At 40.2% G+C, this 23001-nt stretch overlaps 1 protein-coding gene across 1 annotated transcript in view; it reads left to right on the top strand.

Annotated features, from left to right (window-relative positions):
- The window catches only part of SYNE2 (spectrin repeat containing nuclear envelope protein 2), a 197690-nt gene that overhangs the window by 81837 nt on the left and 92852 nt on the right, over nt 1-23001 (top strand). Inside the window, exons 50-62 of the mRNA XM_074149900.1 lie at nt 43-2152; nt 4386-4708; nt 5700-5844; nt 6564-6779; nt 7160-7425; nt 8193-8349; nt 10819-10974; nt 13919-14059; nt 14406-14588; nt 15131-15268; nt 16714-16899; nt 18442-18564; nt 21580-21762. Coding sequence (XP_074006001.1) covers nt 43-2152; nt 4386-4708; nt 5700-5844; nt 6564-6779; nt 7160-7425; nt 8193-8349; nt 10819-10974; nt 13919-14059; nt 14406-14588; nt 15131-15268; nt 16714-16899; nt 18442-18564; nt 21580-21762 — 4327 coding nt within the window. The remainder of the gene's footprint in view (nt 1-42; nt 2153-4385; nt 4709-5699; nt 5845-6563; nt 6780-7159; nt 7426-8192; nt 8350-10818; nt 10975-13918; nt 14060-14405; nt 14589-15130; nt 15269-16713; nt 16900-18441; nt 18565-21579; nt 21763-23001) is intronic.

Genomic DNA, 23001 nt, shown 5'->3' with positions numbered 1-23001 from the left:
GGTTTGTTTTTTTTTTTTAAACGCTACTCGTATTTTTGGCAGGGGTCCTATGAACAACACGGTTCTTCTGGAGAAAATTAAGGCATGCGTAGAGTCCTTACGAAAAGAAAGAGATGTCTTAAACCAGTTGAAAACTCAGCAAGAAAGTTTATCTCAGCATTTAACATGCATGGATAAAGTGTTAACCGAAAGCCAAATGAGGCAACTGGAGCAATGGTGGCAACACATGGAACAAACAGTGCAAAAGAAACATGATCAGGTCGTGGCAGAAATCGATGAATTTAATCTGCTTATGAATAAAGCACAGGATATTCAGAGGCTGATACAAGAACAGTATTTACAAGCAGAGTTATATTCCTCATCTGAAAGAAAAGCCAAATACCCTGTACTTTGGACCACCGAGCTACAGGACATTAAACATGGTCTTTCTCTATTAAAAAGAAGGATTGAACTGCAGATGAAAAGAATTTGGAGTGATCAAGAGAAGGTAGCTTTGGAGAACTCTATACATGATTTGCAGAGCAAATTGGAAGCATTATCAGCACAACAAGCTCCTCAAGAGGGTGTTCAGATTACTGGTCCTGCTCTCATGAAACATGAGATGATGAAGAGGCTGAAAGAAAATATTTCATGGGTTAAAGATTCACTGTCCTCTCTTGATCAGAAAGCAGCACTTTTCCCCAGTGATGTTAAATCACAGATCAGAAGTTGTCAGCTTATGAGCACGGAAATTGTAAACAGAGAGCCTGTGATTGTGTCACTGGATTATGGGCTCCAGCACATCGTTCCCAACTTGAATCCAGAGGAGATCTCCGATATGACCTTCCTTTTAGAAACATTGCAGAACTCGTACAAGGCTCTTGTTTTAAAATCAGCTCAAAGATTACAGCACCTAGAGCTCCAGCTGGAGGAGAGGCAAAGACTTACTGCAGAAATAGAAAAAGTTCACTGTCAGCTTCGAAATGCTGAGATGCTTGGTAGGCCTGACATGAACCAAACCAGCACGTGGTCAGAATTACTCAATCAACAAGCCATTTTAAAGGAGATTTTAAAGGACATACAGGAAATAGAAGGGCTTATTTCATCCCACTGTAAAGAGAGTCAGGTCACAGCTGGGGAGCTGAGCCTGTCTGAACAACTATTTTTGATTGATCAATTAAGAAGTCTGAAGAATAGAGCAAGGAAGACACAGAGGCAAATTCAGAGTAAACTTCATGAAGTAGAAAAAAAGATAGCTGTCTACAGAGAGTTTGCTGAAGGAATAACTTCATTGCAGCGAGATCTTAACGATCTACAGTATGGTGAAATGAACCTTGAAGAAGGTGAATTACTAGGTGCCAGGCAGGAAGTGAAGAATAAATGCAAAGCACTGAGAGAAAAAGTATTAGCTTTTCAGTCCAATTTGTCACAAATAATAAAGTACAAAGAAATCTTTGAATGTGTAGGTCTAAAATGGGACTCACTGCAGCCGGATGAATTGCAAACTAAATTTTTTAAAATTAAAAATAAAATTAAAGGGAAGATAAGATGCATTGATAATGTTGTTAGGGAATGGGATAAGATTCAAGCATTGCTAAATGAAATCCAGACTGTGACATCCACTGTAAGAAAAGAAGCTAACTTCCTAAATGATGCCTCCAGCTCTTCTCCTGCTGAGAATCTTATATCTGCACAGATTCTGTTCCAGACAGTTCAACAAATCTTGTGCTTAACCCAGGAGGTAGAAAATCAACTAAACAAAAATGAGGTCTTTGATACACCATTCAAAGAATCCAAGAGGAAAGAAATAAAGAGCGTGGAGAAAGATGTTGAGGAATTGAATCAGTTTCTTCAAAACTTGGTCTCTGGTCTCCAGTGTGTAAACAAGGAAGATGTCCAGAATGAAGTAGAACATATATTCCACATCGTAAAGCATATTCAATTAGAACTCCAGCAACCACTTCTGATAGACATGAAAAATATGCAGTATGAAAAGATGCGATGGGAAGGAATTCAGAATATGATGCAAGGAAAGTTCTCTGATATTAAATGTCTAATGGAAAAAGAGAGGGAAAACCAAGAAGAAAAATCTCTTGTTGCTGGTATAGAAGCAAAATTAGAAACACTGCAAGATCATGAAATACAACTGAAGACAGACATTGCTGCCCGTGTTGTAAGTATATTTAATAAAAGTAAGGTATAGCCATATGTCTTTGCCAAATAATTAGATTAGGTATCTGTGACTGCAGTGTTTATATTTTCATTATGTTTATCCTCTTCTTATTCTAATAACTGAATTGGCCCGTCACCTTCTCTGCATTGGTGGATATGATGGGAATCATATAAGACACTAAGGATACAAAGAAACTAGTTGTATTCAGTTTGATTATAATCAAGCAATGGGGATTAGCACAAGAGAAGAAAGGTAAAGGCGAGGACGGGGAAGGTTGTTTTGAAATATTGAGCTGAAGAAAGACCAGGTGCAATTGTCCTGGAATTATTCTTGGGACTGATTTTGTGTAATATTTTCAATAGTGACAATGATACAAAAAAACCCAGAAGTTTCTTGTTTCTTCTATAAATAAAAAGCTTACCAGTTGGGAATGATCAAGGAGAGTAAAGCACAGGTCAAACCAACGTGATCAGATTTCACTCAGGGAGGGTGGGCAAAGGAAAGGTAACTGGGATTCAAGGCTTTAACACAAGTATACAATACGGCATTGCTGGAGGATCAATCTGATTCTTGATGCCTTTGTCAGGAAAAGGTCCACTCAAACTGGAACAGGTGGTATTAGAGGGATAAGGAATGTTGAGGGCAGTTAATAAAACTGAATTTGCTCAACCTCCTAAGCTGAGGGCAAGTGGGAAATCTATCTGAGAAATGTAATTAGGCTGGAGGGTAGACTTGATGGATGGAAAAGGACTCCTTAAGCTAAAGGGCAGTGTTAATACAATGAGAAAGAGTTAGTGAATAAATTTATTTTGGAAACCAGAAGCGTGGTAACCTTCATAGCAGAGAGGTTCTGGAACTGTGTCCTGGTCAAGAAGATGGAGGATGAGGTATTAGAAAGCAGCCCTGAGGAAAGGGACTTGGGGGTGCTGATGGATGAGAAGCTGGACATGAGCAGGCAATGTGCACTCGCAGCCCAGAAGGCCAATCACATCCTGGGCTGCATCAAAAGAAGTGTTGCCAGCAGATCCAGAGAGGTGATTCTGCCACTTTGCTCTGGTGAGACCTCCCCTGGAGGTCTGGAGCCCTCAATATAGAAAGGACATGGACCTGATGGAGCGGGTCCAGAGGAGGGCCACCAAAATGATCAGGGGGCTGGAGCACCTCTCCTATGAGGACAGACTGAGGGAGCTGGGGTTGTCCAGCCTGGAGAAGAGGAGGCTCCGGGGAGACCTCATAGTGGCCTTCCAGTACCTGAGGGGGGCCTACAGGAAGGCTGGGGAGGGTCTGTTTACGAAGGCCTGCAGTGATAGGACGAGGGACAATGGCTTTAAGTTGAAGTTGGATATTAGGAAAAAGTTCTTTACCATGAGGGTGGTGAAACACTGGAACAGGTTGCCCAGGGAGGTGGTTGAGGCCCCTTCCCTTGAGATATTCAAGGTGAAGCTCGATGAGGCCCTGGGCAACCTGGTCTAGTTGGGGGTGTCCCTGCTGACTGCGGGGAGGTCGGACTAGATGGCCTTTGGAGGTCCCTTCCGGCCTGGACCAATCTATGAATCTGTGTCCTGACTGCCCAAGAGGTCGATGGATACAAACGAGGAAATATGAGGTAGTAGCTAATAAGAGGGGGAGGGACTCAGCATCCCTGATGGACTTATGGTCCTGCCACCACATTTTCTGGTTTGCTGTGCTTCATCTTCACTGCTTGGGTATTGTGTGGGAAGCACAATGACAAAGTTCCTCTGCCCTGTGGGAATCCAAGAGCTGGCAAAGTCACCAATCATTCTGTGTATAAATACATAAGAGAAGTGGGTTTAGTGAGCAGTTTGGCAAGTCATAGTGGAGATATCCCCTAGAGCGAAATAAAGCATCAACCTGTGGGCTTTCCTTGTCTGAACAGGACATATACAGCCGTGTCCATAAGGGATCATATGGCTCTTGTGTCCTGCCATCCTTCTCTCTGGACTTTTCCAGTATTGGCAGTTCCCTCATAGAATCATAATCCCTGTTCCTATGGTTGAGGGCAGTCCATCCACAGGTTACCATGTGGATTGCTCTGTGACTACCTAGGTAGCAGAGTGCATTTGCCATGTGTCCTCCCTCACCTCCGCAGGCCAATTCTGGGAGCGTTGGTCTCAAGGACAACAAGGTGTGAAATTCTGAGAAGACCATCTGGTGATCCAGAGGAGCACAGCTGTCTTTCTTGATTGTTCCTTTGTCTTTTTAACACTTTCAGAGTGCTCTAGAGGAGGCATGTGAGACCGGTGAGCTTTATACCAAGGCTGTTCAGAGGGCTGCTGGGTTCCTGGAGGACTATGAAGCTCAAGTCAAGTCTGCTGCAGCAGAGTTCAATAGCTTGGAGGAGATCTGTCAGACTCCACAATGGAAACAAGAAGAGTTCAACTCTGTAAAGGCTAGCATAGAAAACCTGTGCTCCAAGCTGAAAAACCTAGTGAAACCAGAAGACAAAATATGTCTGGAAAATACTTTAACAGAACTAGTCAATAAGAGTTTGGCATTAAGAGAGAAGGCTCAAAGAAAGGAAGCTGATGAACAGAGGTAGGTTTAAGAGATCTTCCCAGATCACGTTCCTTATTATGATAAATTTGACTGATAAAAAATGCAGCATTGTTTCTGCTCTGATAGAACCAGGTAATTCAGCAGAAAGAACTGCAAGCATTTCTGTGGTTCCCAGATGTGATTGTAATGGAAGGAAAATTACCAGACAGTAAGCATATTAGTAATAATTTACAATACAGTAATTTTTAGTATCTTCCATAAAGTATGTATGGGACTCGACTGAGTGTCATATGGTACCATAATCAGAAGAAAGCACATTCCTGCAGTCTCTAGTTCAGTGCTGGTGCAGGTTAGAATAGTTTTCAGAGGGGCCCTAATGCATGTCTGCCATCGGCTATTCTATGGCTTGAGAGAGTAAAGAACAAACCAGCCACAGGCCACGGTTTTCTTCCTTCAAATATCGGTATGAAAGAGATCTGAAGGGCCTTCAGATACCTGCACAGAAAAAGCTTGGGAGGTAGAGTAAAGGATTTTTAAATTGCTTACTCATGATCCAGTGCTGCTGGTTCTGTTGAGCATAACCTTAAAATGTGCTTTTATAATTGAAGAACTGGGTGACTTTAAAGACTTTGGTAATAGAAAAGAGATGATAAGATATAGAAATAAGAAATGGCAGTTGTACAGACCACACATTGTAGGGACAAACAGAATGTGTATTACAAACTGGGAGCTCATTTTTGAGAACGTCTGAGGAGGATGGAGTTTTAGATCAAGACATACAACTTTATTGAGCAGCTCCATGGATGATACATGGATATACATACCTATATTTCTTTACCTCTGTGGCTTTTGTACCTGTGTTATTTAAAGTATCTCAGATAGTGGACCAGAAGTGTATAATAAATGCTAATTGAAGATAGCTTGCAGTTCAGGAGATTTTTTTTTTTTTTTTTAATTCTAGCGGGCATTATGGTTGAAGAGAGGAGCAACCACAATAAATTTTAATTGATCTATTAATTGTTTCCTACAGGTATTTTGAAAAATACAAAAGCTACACGAAAACCAAAGATACGGTGTGCGACAATCTTCACAATCTGGAAAAGATGCTTAGCCAGTCTTTGTCTCAAATACCAATGTCTTATAAAGAAGCTTTGGAGCACTTAGAAGAAAGCAAGGTAAGAGAGGCTCTGAAGAACTTGAAAAGATCATGCAAAACTGCGATATAGCAGTTATGCACACACCATATGATATCCTCGTAGAAAGAAATTAAATTCTTTTTCCTGTATTTATGTATATATAAACCCACAGAATATATACCTATAGAAAGATCAGATTATAATAGGCCATGTAAAATGAGTACATCTTATTGCTGTAGAAATCAAACATTATCTGTGCTTAAGGTAGTGTTGCATTTCTGTTCAGATTCCTCGTTACTTCTTTGCAGCACCCAGGGTGATCAGATTTTTAACATTGCTGTCGGTTTCCCTCAGAAGTGAAAGTTTCCCCAGCCAGGACTCTCTTGCTGCCTGCCCCCCCAAGACCTCTCCTATAACCAGCCTCTTTGCTGGCGTCTCTTTTAGTTCTCATCATATTACAGGCTTGCCATTTTATACATCTGTAATTCCTGCTCATTCCTCTTCCCTTCCAAATAACCAGAAAGACGTAAGAACAAGCTAATTGCCTGGGCACACCGCTCTTCTGTTTGTTTTGCTTGTTTTATTTACTCCATCTTTCTCCACAGTCTTGGCCAACAGGATTCTCTCATTGCAGCCTTATTTAAGCTCAGTGGAGTGACTGCCATTTTATTAAAGAATCCTAATCATGTAACTGAATGCTTCATTAGCGCTTCTGACTGTATTGTTTTATTTATTTACTTGTTTATTTTTCCTATAAGATTTTAGTCTCCAACATCGACTCGGCTGAAGATGATCTTGTGAAGCTGAGGCAGGTCTCTGGAGAGCTGATGAGATTATGCAAGGGAAGTGACAGGGCGCCGGGCAGGATTGTAACAGTACTGTGGGAAAATTGGCTGGGTCTGCTTGAGGCAGCGAAAGGGCTGGAAATTAACTGTGAAGAACTAAAGCAGGAATGGAAATTCATCAATGAAGAGGTGAGTTGTTCAACAAATTGTAAGTTTTGAGGAATGTCGTAGGGATGGGGCCCTCAGTAAAGTGGCATGTAAAGGGCTGAGATCAGTGCAGAACATAATTTCCCACCCACTGATCAGCCAGTTATCCACAGCCTTTCTTGAACCTGGAGTCAAAAATGATGGCGATATTTATAGTACAAATTCTCTGAACCCAGAACAACTCTGTGGTGATGTGCTTTGTTAGAGCAAGCTTAAATGTTTTGGCACATTTCAGAGGTTCAAGCTCTCTGGCTGTGTAATTCCCAGTACTTAGTCACGTGTATGAGTGAATGAATAATGTAACTTAAGGTGATGGAATAAAAAAGCACTTTGTCTCATGCTTTGACATGCTGTTTACTTAGCTGGAACGAGAAACAATAATTCTCGATAAGCTCCAGGAAGAACAGCCAGAAAGTCTTAAAGAGAAAGAAAAGGCCACCAGAGAGGAACTGTTAGAATTACTAGATTTTGTGAACTCATTTGAGGAGAACATCAACCAGCAACAGCTCCTCTTACTCTTACTTCTTCACCGAATAAGAAACATTCTGAATACCTCTGAAAGTACTGAAGCAGAAGCTGCCCTTCCCGCCTTATGTGAGATAAAGGCAATGCAGGATCGCTGTAAAAAGTAAGTCATGTGAAATTTCTGTTGAAGATATGACATAGGACTACTTATAAGAGCAGCCTTTTATAGGATATTGAAGAATATATAAAAGCTGTAATGCACTTCAAAACATAGTCAATACCCTCCTGGGTCAGACCAGTGCTTTGTCTAACCCATCTGCTGTCTCCAGCGTGGGCTTTGGGAGATAGCAGTTAGGGGGAAGACCTGAGCCTGGCCATATCATGTGTGGCCTGCAATTTGTGTTCAAATGTAGAAGGAATCAGAAGGGGTGCTGGTCAATTTTGGACGCTCCAAGCACTTGTGAACTTGCATGACATGTGTGGGTCTTGCACTCTTACGAAAAATCACACCTTGTACTTTTTGCAACAATGCAACTTTTACCTTACTGAGTGCCGCTGTTTAAAATTTGCCTCAAACGTTTTTTTGGAAATCTGTGATAGTACTCGCCCATCTCCGTGCCTTCTTTTTGACATGGAAATCTTTGTGACGTTCGTCTTCTGCTCTGCCAGTGTTTTCTGAGTCTGCATGCTATCTGATTTGGTCTACCAAGTACTTTGTCTGGCCATATCTGAAGACTCATTTTTGAAGAAACTGAGACAATGAAGGACAGAAACTCAAAGATTTAGTTACAGAAAATAATATAAAAATACATACAAGTGTGGTTCTGGATATATATTTTTAAAAATAGCTGTATTAAGCATGCTCTTAGATTACTCCTACTTAGTGTAAAGTCTAACACTTGATATTTTCTTACTGGAAATCTTTCATAGGTTGTATGAAAAAGCTCAAGACCATAAGGATTCTGTACAAGCTGAGATTCAAGAGAGGAACAAGATCACTGAAGAAATAAGTGCTGTGACAAATGCATTACAGAATGCTGCATCTGCGTTATTGCAAGATGCTACTGGAAAGGCAGGACAACTGGAGGTTGGTAATGGAGCTGTTATTGTGTAGGGGCATTCGGAATATGTTCTCTTTTATGCTGGGGCTTGAACTTGCTCTAAATAAAATTAGTGGCAAAGTTATATGCATATGCACATTGACTTATAGAGAATGCATCTGGCTCAGCAGAATATGCCAATATGTCCTTGGTCTGAGTTCCTCTTCTTCTATGTGGTTGAGCTAGCAGACATAGATGTCTTTCCAGATTGCAGAGAGATTCACAGCCGGTTGCATGCTTTTTAGGAAGGACTGCTTAGTGTACATCTCGTGCCTCTTCCCCCTCTGCTACCTAGGCAGGGCAGCTTCAGATGCTCTGGATTTGATGTACCACTTCAGGAGGTGAGCCTGGTAAAAATGCTTCTTAGAAATCGAGTTGTGATCAAGACCACAGTCTGCACCAGCAGCAACCAGCACTCTGCAGCAACCTAGTCCATACATTTCTATCATTTCAACGTATTGTTGTTATCCTGCTTTGAATTGTTGACTTTATGAAATAGCAGTACTCCTAACGCTTCCTGAATGTGGGTTTATTTATTAATTATTTTGTTTCAATTTAGTCTCATTGTGTTTATAGTACTATCTTAATTTTTAAATATTGATCAAAAATTATTTTAATTATATTTGAGTTATCTTTTAACTCTAGAACTTTATAATTTATTTATTCTAGCCTACTAAAGTCTATTACAAATTTGGTCTCTCCCGTGTCTTGTATAAAAGCTAGTTCTGGGTCCCCACCATGTATTTTCTTTAGGAGGTGGATGCTTGAAGCTGGCAAAGGGCTAGGAAAAATACAGAAACCAAAGACCGTGGTGGCAGATATGAGTACTTTCCTGGGAGTTAGCATGAGAGAGAAATGTTAACTACATCTTGGGGAAGTTCTGAAAACCCATGAGCCATCATGGCTGTGGGTCTGCTCTTTTACTGAGCTCTTTGAATCCATGAGGAAGTGTTATCACTGCAGATACTTGATGCCTCTTCTTTTGCCTGAAATTCAAACTGTGCTACTCTGAGCACCTAAAACTCACCCAAAATTAGGTTTAGACATTGTTCCTGTTCCCGAAGCAATCAGAACAAGCAAATATTAGCAGCAGTCCCGTCAAATGATGTCTTTGTAGCAGTATATTCCAGGGGGGCTGTTCCTTTTGTGAAAATTGAGCTGAAAGTATTGAAAAATTCTTTAATTTTGCCTAATGCAAACACCAGTAAGCCAAAATCTGCAGGGCAATTTCATCCCTGCTTCCAAAGAAAACCTAGTTTCTATAAAACCTATAGCATTATTTGGGACTCCATTGCATTTATTGAATGGAGGTACCTATTTGTTTTGGAGACTAATGTTGTAACTGATTCTTTCAAATTCAAGTCAGGGAATCTGTAAACTCCCGTAAATGTTGGCACGATCTTTATTCGACCATTTGACAACAACAGCCTGCTCTATGGTAGAATTAGGCACACAGCTGTTTCACGGCTTGGAGTTTTGTAATATCAGACCCTGTTCTCGTGAGATGACAGGAAATCAATCAGACTTAACGTATTTCTTCTGTGCATTGTATTCGTGTGATGGAAAAGATTCCCAAGTGGAGACTAGGAGTTAATGGATTACCGTTAACCTCTGATTGAAAAAGAAAAGGTTGTTAATTTTATTGTCTTTCATTACTTGGTAGGAGCTTTAGGTCATTTTCCCCAATAACTTGAGTTAACATCTGAGTTTCTCAAACAACTGAGCATTGAAGAAAACCATAAAGCAAACAAACAGAACTTTTCAGCTTGAAATTCTAGAAAACCTTCAAAACAAATGAGTTTCTTCATTCTTTCTGCAAGAGGACTTAGATCGGATTTTATTTCTAGGCCACAGGCTGTAGACAGTTGTTAAGTTTCTTTTATCTCATAAAACCTACATTCTTCATGCAGAACTGGAAACTACTGTTTTGAAAGGAGCCTGCTGTGCTGCTCTGCATAATTGCCTGAAAGCAGACACTTCAGCTTCGAACCTGTTGCTTTTTGTGGTCTTTGTGGTGTTTACAATAATGAAGGAATAAACGTTGGCTATTAAACATCTCTCAAAGAGAAAATGCACTTTTGGCAAGAGGGAGAGCACAAAGGGTAACATTTATTCGGAGGAGCACTTCAAATGATTGCATTGCTATACCTGTCAGTAAACACCAGTGCGTCAGTTGCCTGACATGGAGCAGTATCAGGTTTAATTAATTCTCACAGATTGAAGCGCAATATTTGATTAAATGAGTGAGTATTTCTCAAAGTTAATCTGCTCGCAGAGATAGTCAAATTAGGTTTGATACCACAAAAACAACTTTTCCAAACCATAATCATGGCAGGAAATATAAAACACAATATGTATGTATGTATATAAATATGCACATATACACACATGCATCTACGCTCAGTCAAAAAACTGGGTTGAAAAAAAAACCGCTGAAGTTATTCTTAATTTTGTAGGAGGTTCAGAGTGTGGTTGGCAAAGAAAGTCAAACTCTAAAGGATATAATGGAGAAACTCCGGATCAAGTATTCTGAAATGTATACAATAGTTCCTGCAGAGATTGAAACACAGTTGGAGGACTGCAAGAAGGTATTGCAAGACCTAGAAGAAAAGGTAACTGTTGATGTGCTTTTCGTACTTACCTTTTTGTAATGTATAAATAAGTACAGAAATATTTGGTGAATGTCATAACTATAAATTTCAACTTGAAATACTGATTATTTTCATTTGCATTTTTCTACCTGTGAAAACGTGCGCGTGAGGAGAGATTCCTCATGTTAACTGTTTCATTTTAGAAAAACCTTAAAGTAAGCAGTGCGAATATAGTATTTTTCTTTTCTGCTAAAGGAGGACAGGCAGAACCACTAGCAGTAGTGTCTTGGATATGATATGGATCTTGTTTTCTATCCAGTCTGATTCTTAAACTGAACTAGTAGTCAAGGTTGATTGGGAAGTTTGTACAGCTTAACCAAGAAGATATTTTCAAAATTGAGTTAAAAGAGGAGTTTGAAACTGGATTATTTTTTTTTATCCAGTTTGCACACACGGTAGGGTATCAGGGCATGGTTCTTTATACCACTCGTCAGGACACGGTTGCATTCCTTTAAAAGCAGGCAGGAACTTTAAATAACTAAATAACATTGCCTCTGCTTTTTGCAATGTTTTCTATCTACAGGGGGTATAAACAGTTAACTGAAAGTGAAATTAAAGGAAAAAGGAGTAATACTGTAAGTTTGAGGTCAAATTTTACCCTGGTATAATTATTATCATTGTTATTGATTCATTTGTGTTACTTTTTAAAAAGTCAAAAAAACCTTTCAGTTCTCTTATTTCAGAAATAATAATGTTTAACACTAATTTTAAAGGCTAAATCTCAGTTAATTTGATAAAGCTTGAAAGTTTAATAAAATAATTTCAAAATCCAGTTACTTGTTAGAGTCTGTCAGATTATTCATTCATTTTATGTTGTATTAAATATTTAGAGACACATTTATTACAGCTTATTAGTTTAAATTTGGTTAACTTTGTAGTTCCTGTTTCAAAACAGAACCAGTCTTTTTAGAACCAACAACAGGGTTGGAGAGAAAAGGAGAATGGCAGTAAAATGGTATTTATTGTTTTGGGGTGGGTGGTTTTGTTGTTTACCGTTTCTTTTACTGAGATAAAAGATTATCCCAATGCACACATTACATGTTGGAGTGAAAGAACTGGTCCTGGAAACTAGAAAACGTTTTGCTTTCCACATTTAGGTAGTGGAAAACATTGTAAACGATCTTGGAATTTTTTAAAGTCCATTTAGGAAACAAACTAAATCCTAGTGGAACTGAGCATGAGTTTAATTACATACTAGGAGGTAGCAGTATGTGTTAAATTGAATTAACTTCATATTTTTTTCATATGCCATATTTTAAAGGCATTCTGCTTTCTTCTAAATCTGCTAACCTAAAAATGAAAATAAATTGTACTTTTGATCTCATGCGTTTTATCTGAAAAATACAATAAATTCATCCCTGTAAGAAGTCTTGAAATTGAAATCCTGCCCTACCACTGACCAGAGCATTGACAGATGCAGCGTTTTTTCTGAAGAAAGGAAGCCAGTACTTCGTCTGCTTTCTCATTTCCAACTGTGTCATGTCACTCATCCATGTTTCCCTTCTATTTTGGAAACCAGCACTACCAGCATCTAGAATTTTTCATGTTTAGTATACTCCAGGATAGTAGTAATGGTGAAGCGTTTCATGATTACAATTTAAGTTCTTTTTTTCAAGGAGTCTTAGTACAGACTGGACTTTATAGCTTTTTTTGTATAAACACAAGTATTTGAGGGGAGCCCTGTAATTCTTTTCTCTATACATTTATTTTGATTAATGCAATTTTATCCATACAGTACCTTGTAGTTATTATTATATTGGTCTGACACTACATGTTGGAATCTATAAATAATAAATAATGTTAATAACATTAAGAAATAAAAATGGATAAATAATTTATTAACTAAATAACGATCTTAATTTGTTTGATAATTTTATCTTAATTCGATAAAGTTGAAAATTAAAATTTTTAAAAAGTTTTTAAAAAGTTTAAAATTTTAAATTTTATCTTAATTCGATCTTAATTCGATAAAGTATTTCAGTATAAGGAGCTTCAATCCAGAATAACTACTGAACCAAAAATCTTTTGGATCAACACAGCATAAAGCTGTGCAATGTCCATATGCCCCATAAATCCTAGAGCTGCCCAAAAAATTCCTTTTTACCATGAATTTACCATGATTTAACAATTTCCTGGTGCTTGGCTGACCCCAATGGCTAGTAGGGTTTAGTAAGAAAAAACATCGCTTCCAGGAGGGAAGGGAGGGAGCAACTCACTCCCTGCACTTCATCTAGTCTGTAGTAACCTGGTACTTTACTGTGTCACTCGGATCTGTGCTCAGGCAATTACTTGAGAGTTTTTCTCTTTCCACACAAAACCAGGCCCTCCAGTGTGCCAGTTTTTTTCATTTCTGTGGAGTCTGCGGAATAAAATTGTGTCACATACTTTCTGGGGCTCAGAGCCTTTTATTTTAGTAATAAGTTTCTAAGTTTATATAGAAATTCACTATGTAGTGATGCACCCCCATATTCCCTTATTTCTTACATGGAAGTAATACCTCTCAGCTGAGACATAAAGATTTCGTTCTAGGTTTCTTACAGCACTAATCTAAATGTGACCCTTTCCACGCTGCAGCGTGATTAGCCTCTGTTACGGATTAGAAGAGGGGCAGCCGAAGCGAAGCACCCAGGGAGTTGCAGTCTCTTACTGTGTGTTTCTTCAGGGATTCCCAGTCATTTTTCAGTGAGAGGAAATTATTGAGCAACATGTAAACATTGAACCTGCTCCCATTAATGCTTCTCCTTGCAAATGTAATTCCATTCCTCTGTTTTCAAGTAGTTTGACGAGTTTTTAAGGAACTCGTCAAGAGAAACCTAAAAAGTAATTGAATGGTTTTGGTGAAGTGGTGCACAGAAACAAGCAGACCTTTGTAACCTCCCCTCTTGTTTTCTCTTTACTTTGACAGGTTAATTTTGAAATCTTGCAGAGCTCTCCTCAGAATGTGCTGAAAAGAAAAGCAGAAACTATTAACAATGGTCTTCGAGCTATTGAAAAGATGTTACAACAGAAGAGCGAAAACATTGCAAAAGCCAAAGAAGTTCAGAAGGTAATTTTGCCCAAAAAATTTTGTGGGCGTTAAAAGATTGTGGGTTGTTTCTAGAGAGCCTGGTTTAGCAGGAGTGTAAAGTGGCCCTCCGTTCCTTTTGTGTCTGTAAAAGGAGAACAACAAGCAAGCATTTATCTGGTGAATATTTACCAATTCTTTCTCACAGGAAAATATGTGGTTCTTTTTCAACTGTGAGTCACACCAGTAGATGCAGAGCGTTCTGTTCTCTCTCTCATATCAATTCTGAAATCTTAGCAATTCCACATGCCCCACATGAAGAACAAATAACTCTGCTGTTATCTTTGAGCCTGACCTTATATTTCATTTCCCCTCTCTCCGCATGCAGCAAATCTGGGATATGCTGGACCTTTGGCACTACAAACTCAATGAACTGGATGCAGAGGTGCATGATATAGTAGAGCAGGATTCCTGCCATGCACAGGAGTTGATGGATATCTTAGTGACCCCCCTTCAGCAGTACCAACAGGTCTCACAACTTGCTGAGCGCAGAACTGCCATTTTAAACAAGGTAGATGCAAATGTAAATTTTTTTTTTGTAAAAAATTACATCTTATAAAAAAATAAAGGCTTTGCATAAAATTTCATCAAAGGATCTCAAATCAATAGAGTCAAAAGCCTGCTGTAGTGAAGAGTTTCTGGAGCGGCAAACATCACCTCCAGCTCCTACCCCAAAGGATTGGCTCTGCCCCATGGCTGACAGGGATTAGCAGGGGGAATTCGTGCCCCTGGATGGGTGATGAGATGTTTCTCTGTTACTCTGCTAATTATTACCTATTAAAGTAACATTGCCGTATAAATTGTAACAATACCCCCGTGAAATGTAAGCCCGTGAAATGTAAGTACATGAGCACCAAACTTACTTTAGAGGAGATAGCCTGAAATCATGAAACTGTTTCAGAAAAATTATGGTCTTTATTTCACCATACTAATTTAACTGACCTTGATGAAAGTGCATCCTGTTTTCTTTTAATCTCGTCCATAGATGCGTTTATCCTGTACATTGAGTAGAAATGCATTTGTGCCTTTTTGTAAAATCCTGTCATTTCCTAGGCTGCCAACAAGATGGAAGAATATGACGAACTCTTGAAAAATGTGAAAGTTTGGATAGAAAACACCAACTGCTTGCTAGGTGCACATCCTCAAAATGACTCTGCCAAAAGCTTACGCAAGCATACTGATGACCTTCAGGTAAGTGTTAATGCAGATACATGGTCTTGTTAGAACTGGTTGCTCTGTACTAACACAATTTTGCATTCTAAAGCCTGACTGACATAAATAATTCACTGTTTTCAGTAAATCCTTTTAAGTGAAAAGTAGCTGATACTCATGAAATATAGATAGATACTTTTCATTGTTGAACGTACCCATGTTGTGAAAGCGCTGAACTGTAGCGCATCTATGTTCTGGAAATGTGTGGTTGTCTTCTGTTACTCTGCTGTGTGGCTACAGTCAGTTTTTACTGGCTGAATAGATACGGTTCTTTCTGTACTGTGTGTATGTGATCTAAAAACAGTTAAGTGGTATTTTGATGGCTGTGTGTGAGATGCAAACTTTGAAGGGAATTGCGGTTTGGAAGGCAGTTCTTATTGTATCTTGAAGGTAATTCTGACTGGTAATTTCAATATTACTATTACAAGGAAGATCAGGGACAAGCAAGTACCAAGAGGATTTCTGGCAATTTTGTATTTGAAATTTGAGTTTTCTATACATCTACTTCTTGGCTTAGGCCAAGACAGAAAGTTGGTTCTCTGAACGTAGATTTTTGTATTAAAACTAATAAGAATTCCTTAGAAAAAGTAGCTGACTGTTCTGGGCTGGTAAGTGACGGAGCACGTAGCCACAATGGGGAGGTTGTGATTTCAAAATCTGTAATCGTTTTTGTGACAAAAGCTTATTGTCTCTTGCGTTTGTCATTTGGAGAGTTTTATGTGTTCTGGGAATGGGCTGGGAAACTTGTGGATTTGAAAGTGCATCCAAGGCTTGCATTAGGGTTGAGACATGCATTCAGTCCTTTCCTGCATATGCCACAGAGACAAAGGGATCACACGTGTTTCTTGCAACCCTCACTGTTCTTCATGAAGACATTCACTCTAATTAATCTAGAGACTTATCCACTCAGCGGCAGGAGATGGGAAGAATCTTCCTATCATGCACAACTGGCCAGATATTTTCTGGAGCATTTTGTTACATCTGCTGTCTACAGGCTGGTGTGCAGAAACTCCCTTTTCAGGTGTCTGGGTGACGTGTCTTGTTCATGTACAGGGGTCAGCCTGACCATGGCACAGGAGCTGGAGAGGAATCTTCTCCAAAATCTCATGCTTTTCTTTTTTTGGGGGTGGGACCTTTCTCTGAGTGCGAGATCTTCCCCTTCATGCCTTTTGTCATGCTTATGTAGACCTATTTTATCTAACTGATTCCCTTAAAATCATGACATCAGTCTCTCAGTTTTCTGCCTGCAGGATGCAGCAGTTTGGTTCCCTTAGGAGTGCTTTAGTCTGAACTAAGCTTTTGGGAATACATGCAATGGTCAGTGACATACAGGAAATTAAAGCTGGTTTCTTCAGGTTCTAACCTCTGTGAAACTTCCTTGTTCACCATTGATGGATCAAACTAAGCTCTTCCTTTGTCTCCAGATGGCTTTGGAAGACTCGGAGCAAAAGCAAAATCTTCTACACAGTGTGTACTTGGAGCTGGAGGAGCTAGCACCAGTCTTTGAAACAGACAGTGTAATGCAACAGCTAAATGAAATAGCTGATCAAGTAGCAACTTTACAGCATGAGATCGCAGAGGTTCTTCCACAGATCCAGCTGGTGGCTGATGTAAGTTTGGGTGATCTATAAGTGCCTTTTATCGGAGCTTCACCGTATGTTGTGAAATACAGCTTAGATTGCCTGCCTAGAAAAATGGTGTGCTGGTTTTAGTAGGTGTGCCAAGTGAAGAACTTAATTGTTTGAGAAACAAACCATCAGAAGGTGTTTGGTATCTAATTAAGCTGTAAAGTTTAAAAGTATTGATGAAATTTCTTGTTTAGGAGGAGAAATGCAGGGCTTTTTGACTGGCAAACTGAAAGGGCTTATCCTGCTGGGAGGGTAGGGCTCCTATTCAGGGGCACCTGGACAGGCTGGAGAAATGGGCTGACAGAAACCTCATGAAGTTCAAAAGAGGCAAATGCGAAGTCCTGCACTCAGGATTGAACATGTCCAAATACCAGTACAGGCTGGGGGCCAGCCAGCTGGAAAGCAGCTTTGCCAAAAGGGCCAGTGGTCCTGGTAGACAACAAGTTGATCATGACACAGCAGCGTGGCCTTGCAGCAAGAAGGCCAACAGCATCTTGGGCTGCCTAAGCAAGAGTGTAGCCAGGAGGTCCATGGGAGGAATCTCTCTTTTTGGCATCTGTGAGATCATATGTGAGCGCTTTGCCCAGGTTTAGGTTTCCCAGTGTAAGAAAGACATAGACATACCTGAAGCGAGTCCAGGAAGGCCACCAAGGTGGTCAGGGGGCTGTAGCACAGGATGTAGGAGGAAAGGCTGGGAAACCTGGGTCAGTTCAGCCTGGAGAAGAGGCAGCTTGAGGGTGTGTGGGTGGGAATTACTGCTCTCTACTACTACATAATGGGAGACTATAGACAAGGTGGAGCCAGAGTCTTCTTGAGGTGTGCAGAGAAAAGATGAGTAGTAACAGAACCATATTATAACAAAAGAAATTCCATTTACGTATCAGGAAGGATGTTTTTTTTTGCAGTGAGATGGGCAAAACACTAAATCGGAGGCCCAAAGGGTGGTGGTGGTGGGTAAAATCCCCTTCTCAGTAGATACCCAAATCTCAACAGGATCAGGCCCCAAATGACCTGCTCAGATGGGCACCAGAGACCTCCCGAGGTACCTTGCAACGTAATTTAATCTGTGACTGTCTCAATGAGAGTTCACAAGCAGCCGTACTGTATTCGCATCTGTTTTTCGTCTGACATAAGACTCTTCATATAAAAAGCTGCAACAGTGTAATTACGCCAGTTGGCTATGCTGATAATTATCACCACTGGAAAAGTGTCTTGTCTCTATTGGTAATTTATAACATGGCTTTTCAAGGATATTTCAATTCTGTATTCAGGGTTTAAAATACACCAGGTGACCGTAGATAGTTAATCCCTCCAGAAGTTATGATGATACGTAATTTATAATAACTGGCCTTTTGATTGGTAGCTTCCGTTAACATATCCTGCATATGCTGCCCTTGTTTTTCAGTATTTCTTTTTAAATTTAAGTGGAAGGCAGAAATGCAAGCTGGTTTTCTTATTTGTAAATAGTACAAATACCTTTGTTCAATACAAATAGTACAAATGCTCTTTGTTTCCAAAACTTAGGAATTGGATGCCATTGAATCTCATGTAAAAGCGTTGGAGAAGGACATTGCCAAAATGAAGACAATCCTGTCATCAGAAGATCTGTTAGAATTTTCTCCTAAAGACCAACTTAAGCATGGACAGGTCTGTGAAAACTCCTATATAGGCTTTTTTCCTCTATATATTTATGCACAAGTTAGCATAGATGTGCTTTCAAAAGATAAGGCTGTTTTGTGATTGTGAACTACCATGAATAAGTTTTTAGTATATGACTTTGAAATGCTAGTATCACACAAATTCTAATTCTTGGGTCAAAACTTGGACGTAGTATTTCAGTCATGGTTCTGCCTACATGTTTCTACAGTAGCAAGTAGCGCAATCCAAGAGGAGCACACAGCAAAACAGGTATTGCAGAGAACCTGCTCTCTGTGTTGTATGTGTCTTGGGGGCTTACTTTGGACTGATCCTGTAGAATGGACAACCGTTGGTGGCTGGGTGTCATCAGGGGCTCTTCTGGAGAGTATCTTCTTCTTTAGTTTCATTTGAAAGGAATCCAGTTCGCGTGGTTCAAGACAACTGCTCAATGTAAACCTCAAGGTGAGACTGCTGGGAGATCCCTTCAAGAAGCACAGTCAGCGTTTGAACAAAAATATTTGAAATTAAAGCTCTATACCCATAGAGAACTTGAGTATGTAGCTTAAGTGCATGTTGTCGGATATACCTGCCGTATTTGAGTGTCTCCATTTGATAGAGTTTGTGGCCTGGCTCTTAGAGGCACTTGCTGCACTGTCATGCCCCACTCTGAAGAGAGAGGAGGTGAGTGACTCAGATCCACAAGTTCGTAGCAGCATGGACGAAGGCAAGACAACTCTCAAGATCCGTGTACAAACATTTATTAGATTCCCACAGTAATTAATATATGTCTTAACTAGGTCCACGATAATTGTTTAGGTATATAACAAAGTATGGCAAGCGGTAAGGTATGCCTTGAGTTACTTAGCAACAGATATACAACACATTATGGCAAGCGGTAAGGCATGCTTTGCCTTACTTAGCAACAGATACACAATAAATTATGGATTTAACGACTTCAAGAGAAAAGAGAAAGAAGGGGGGAGAGAGAGGGATAAAGAGATCACCGGTCCTGGTTCCAGCATTGGTTCAGCCAGCCATGGGGGGGTGTCTCCGCTTCGTAGGAGCGCTCCTCTATGAAAAATCTCCCCAGAGGCACTTACCTTCCTACTTTATGTTCACAGTTTCAGTATGTCCTGCCCCACTGCTACGGCGGCATTTCTGTCTCAGGTTTCCCCCCTACCCCAGGTGATGTGTAGCATGATTGGGTGGAGGGATGAGTGCTATAATCATATATGTTTAGCATCATCTCGATAATTTTCATTAGCTTATGCAGGGGTGTGAACTTTAATATGCATTTCGTGGATAACAAGGCAAAGGTCACCACTGAGCATGGCAGCCTTTTGAAGAAACAAAGACCTACACAGGTTCCTGTTATCTTGTCCTTGCTGACGAAAAGCAGGGCTGTCGGGTCTCCTTCTCCGGGAGAACTTCCTTCTCCAGGTACCTCAGGCGAGTTTTGTCTGCATGAGTTACACAAGAGATAAGCAGGTGTTAGCCTTATCAGTTCTTTGAGCAGAAGGCATGCGTTATCCAGACTCCACATTATCCACCCGGTGGCTATAGCCTTATTTCTAGATACTTGGGAGTGTTTGAGACATTCCTCAGAAAGGCTTGGAGGGCCTCTTCCCCCTCCCTTTTATCTCTCCATTTGTTTTGGGGAATTTACAAGTCATCTTTTGCATCAAACAGTAAGTAACCTGAAAGTCTGAAAATCAGGCACTATTTTTCCAAAAACGAAGGCAAAATTTAGCAGGTTTCTGAAAGTGTAGGCTGGAGTGACTTAGCATAAAACCATTTCATCATGCAGGGACTTCACTGCAAAGATACCTTGGCCAGATGGTTTTCCATTCTCTGCTTTAGAGAAGTAAAGCAAAACATTACGGTATCTTTTCATTTATACCATGTGCTGTCCCCATTGTTAGCTGGCTGAAATGCAGAAAGCATTGGTTCAGTTTTAGGGGAGGGATAAAAATGTCATTGTGCTTCTCATATTTGCTATCCAGAGAATGACTTTGTAATGGCTACGTTATATGGAAAAACAAAAGTAATATTTTTTCTGGAAAGTAATATTCACCTACTTCCTTACTTTAAAACCTGGATAGTAGGCTAATAATTAAAAAATCCTGATACAGGCTGATTATGAATGAGCGAATGAACATCTCTATGCCAGTTGGGGCCTTTGAAATTAAAATCTTTTTCAGAGGGAATTTAAGAAAATTATTAGTAATTGAAGGGCCCAGAGGAGGTTTGTGTTTACATTTTTTTTCATCTGAAGTTCCCAGCTGAATGAGGTGTCAGTAGGATTTCATGCTTTTTTTAGGAGAACCAGGAAATTGTGAGTTGGTATTGCCATTCTGTCTTCAGTAAGTTGATCGCCGAGTCTTCCATAAAACATGTATTGTGGTATGAAACTGCACATTTCTGTTCATCCAAAACTGATAAAAGCGATTGTAAACTGTGTATCTGCTCGGGGTGTTGTGATACGGAATGGTGACTTTGACAGGAAAGCCATCTTCAGAGGTTTCTCCTGGCTTCCACCCGGTTCATCGTCTCTGCTACGTTGATAAGACTGTTTATAGGACCATTATGAAAGGCTAGCTTTAACATAGGACATTTCCTGTTTGGTTTGCAGCACAAGAAAATAAAACCCAGAGTTGCCTAAAGTGACATCAAAGAGTTTGCACCAGTTTTTTTAACTGTCTTCGCTGCCAAAGATGCGCCACTTTGAAATGACACACTTAGTGATAAGTAACTAATCTGAATGTGACCCTTTTTTTGTCACTGTGCAACCTTTATGTGTGTATATGCAGAAAAAGCAGAATTGTAAATGTAGATTATGTCTTTGTCTTGCTTTAGACAACCTCGACATGGATTTTCACTTGTTCCAAGATTAAAATATTCTTCCTTCTTAAATGAGAAACTCACCAGAGAGAACTTTTGCACATCATGACAGTGGTATAAACTGTTCAGTGTTGATTTTTCCAACTCAGTATTACACCCATCATCTATCCTGTGTCCTGATAGGTTATACTTGACCATGTCGGTCCCATGCAGAAGACCATTGTTCATATACAGTCCTATGAAGAAACACTTCATCTACCAGGGGTGGAAATGCAACCTTTCCCAGTCTTCCAAAGAGCAAGACAACTCTTAAGAGAGATGAAGAAATTAGAAAAAATCACTAAGGAACAAAATGACCTACTGGAGGTAATTGATATTTTTTTTTTATTATTTATTTATTTTTTTTACTGTCACCTAAACCACCTTTATTTTATTATAATTTTGATCACTAGACAATATTCCTTTTGCAGGCCTATAGTACACCTACGACATCTTCTGTGTAATGGTTTGGGGATTTTTTTGTTCTTTTTTCCGTGTTATTTGATACTACAACAAGGCACTGGATGGTCTTAAAATTCATTTCAGTTTTCCAATTCGGTCACATGTGTTTTAGCATATTGTAAAAGAAATGAAGGCCCAAGTGCCTTATGGCCCAGGTTTGCACAACTGACGATTGAAGTCCAGTGTTACATGCAGGTGCTCACATCGGCAAAGTTCAAGTCCTTAAACTTATCTTGAAGTGACTTATATTGATGAGTGACTACATCAGTGGACCCTCAGCAGTTTGCAGATGACACCAAGCTGAGTAGTGTGGTTGACATACCTGAGGGATGGGATGCCATCCAGAGGGACCTGGACAGGCTCGAGAAGTAGGCCCATGTGAACCTCATGAGGTTCAACAAGGCCAAGTGCAGGATCCTGCACCTGGGTCAGGGCAATCCCTGGTATCAATAGAGGCTGGGAGATGAAGGGATTGAGAGCAGCCCTGAGGAGAAGGACTCAGGGGTAGTGGTGGATGAAAAGCTGGACATGAGCTGTCAGTATGCACTCACAGCCCAGAGGGCCAACTGTATTCTGGGCTGCATCAAAAGAAGCATGGCCAGCAGGCCCAGGGAGGTGATTTTGCCTCTCCTCTGCTCTGGTGAGACCCCTCTGGAATACTGCATCCAGCTCTGAAGCCCTCAGCGCGGGAGAGACATGGACCTGTTGGAGTAGGTCCAGAGGAGGTCCACAAAAGCGGTCAGAGGGCTGGAGCACCTCTCCTGTGAGGACAGGCTGAGAGAGTTGGGACTGTTCAACCTGGAGAAGGCTCCAAGGAGACCTTATTGCGGCCTTTCAATACTTAAAGGGGCTTTCTTATGAAAGATGGGCACAGACTTTTTAGTAGGGCCTGTTGAGATAGAACAAGGGGTAGTGATTTTAAACTAAATGAGCGTAGATTTAGACTAGATATAAGGAAGAAATTTTTTATTTTGAAGGTGGTGAAACACTGGAACAGGTTGCCCAGAGAGGAGGTAGATGCCCCATCCCTAGAAACATTCAAGGTCAGGTTGAATGGGACTCTGAGCAACCTGATCTAGTGGAAGGTGTCCCTAGATGACCTTT

The sequence above is a fragment of the Numenius arquata genome, chromosome 6 (assembly GCF_964106895.1).
Source record: "Numenius arquata chromosome 6, bNumArq3.hap1.1, whole genome shotgun sequence".
NCBI lineage: Eukaryota > Metazoa > Chordata > Aves > Charadriiformes > Scolopacidae > Numenius > Numenius arquata.
Note: the sequence above shows the minus strand (reverse complement) of the source record. Positions and strands in the feature narration are given on the sequence as shown.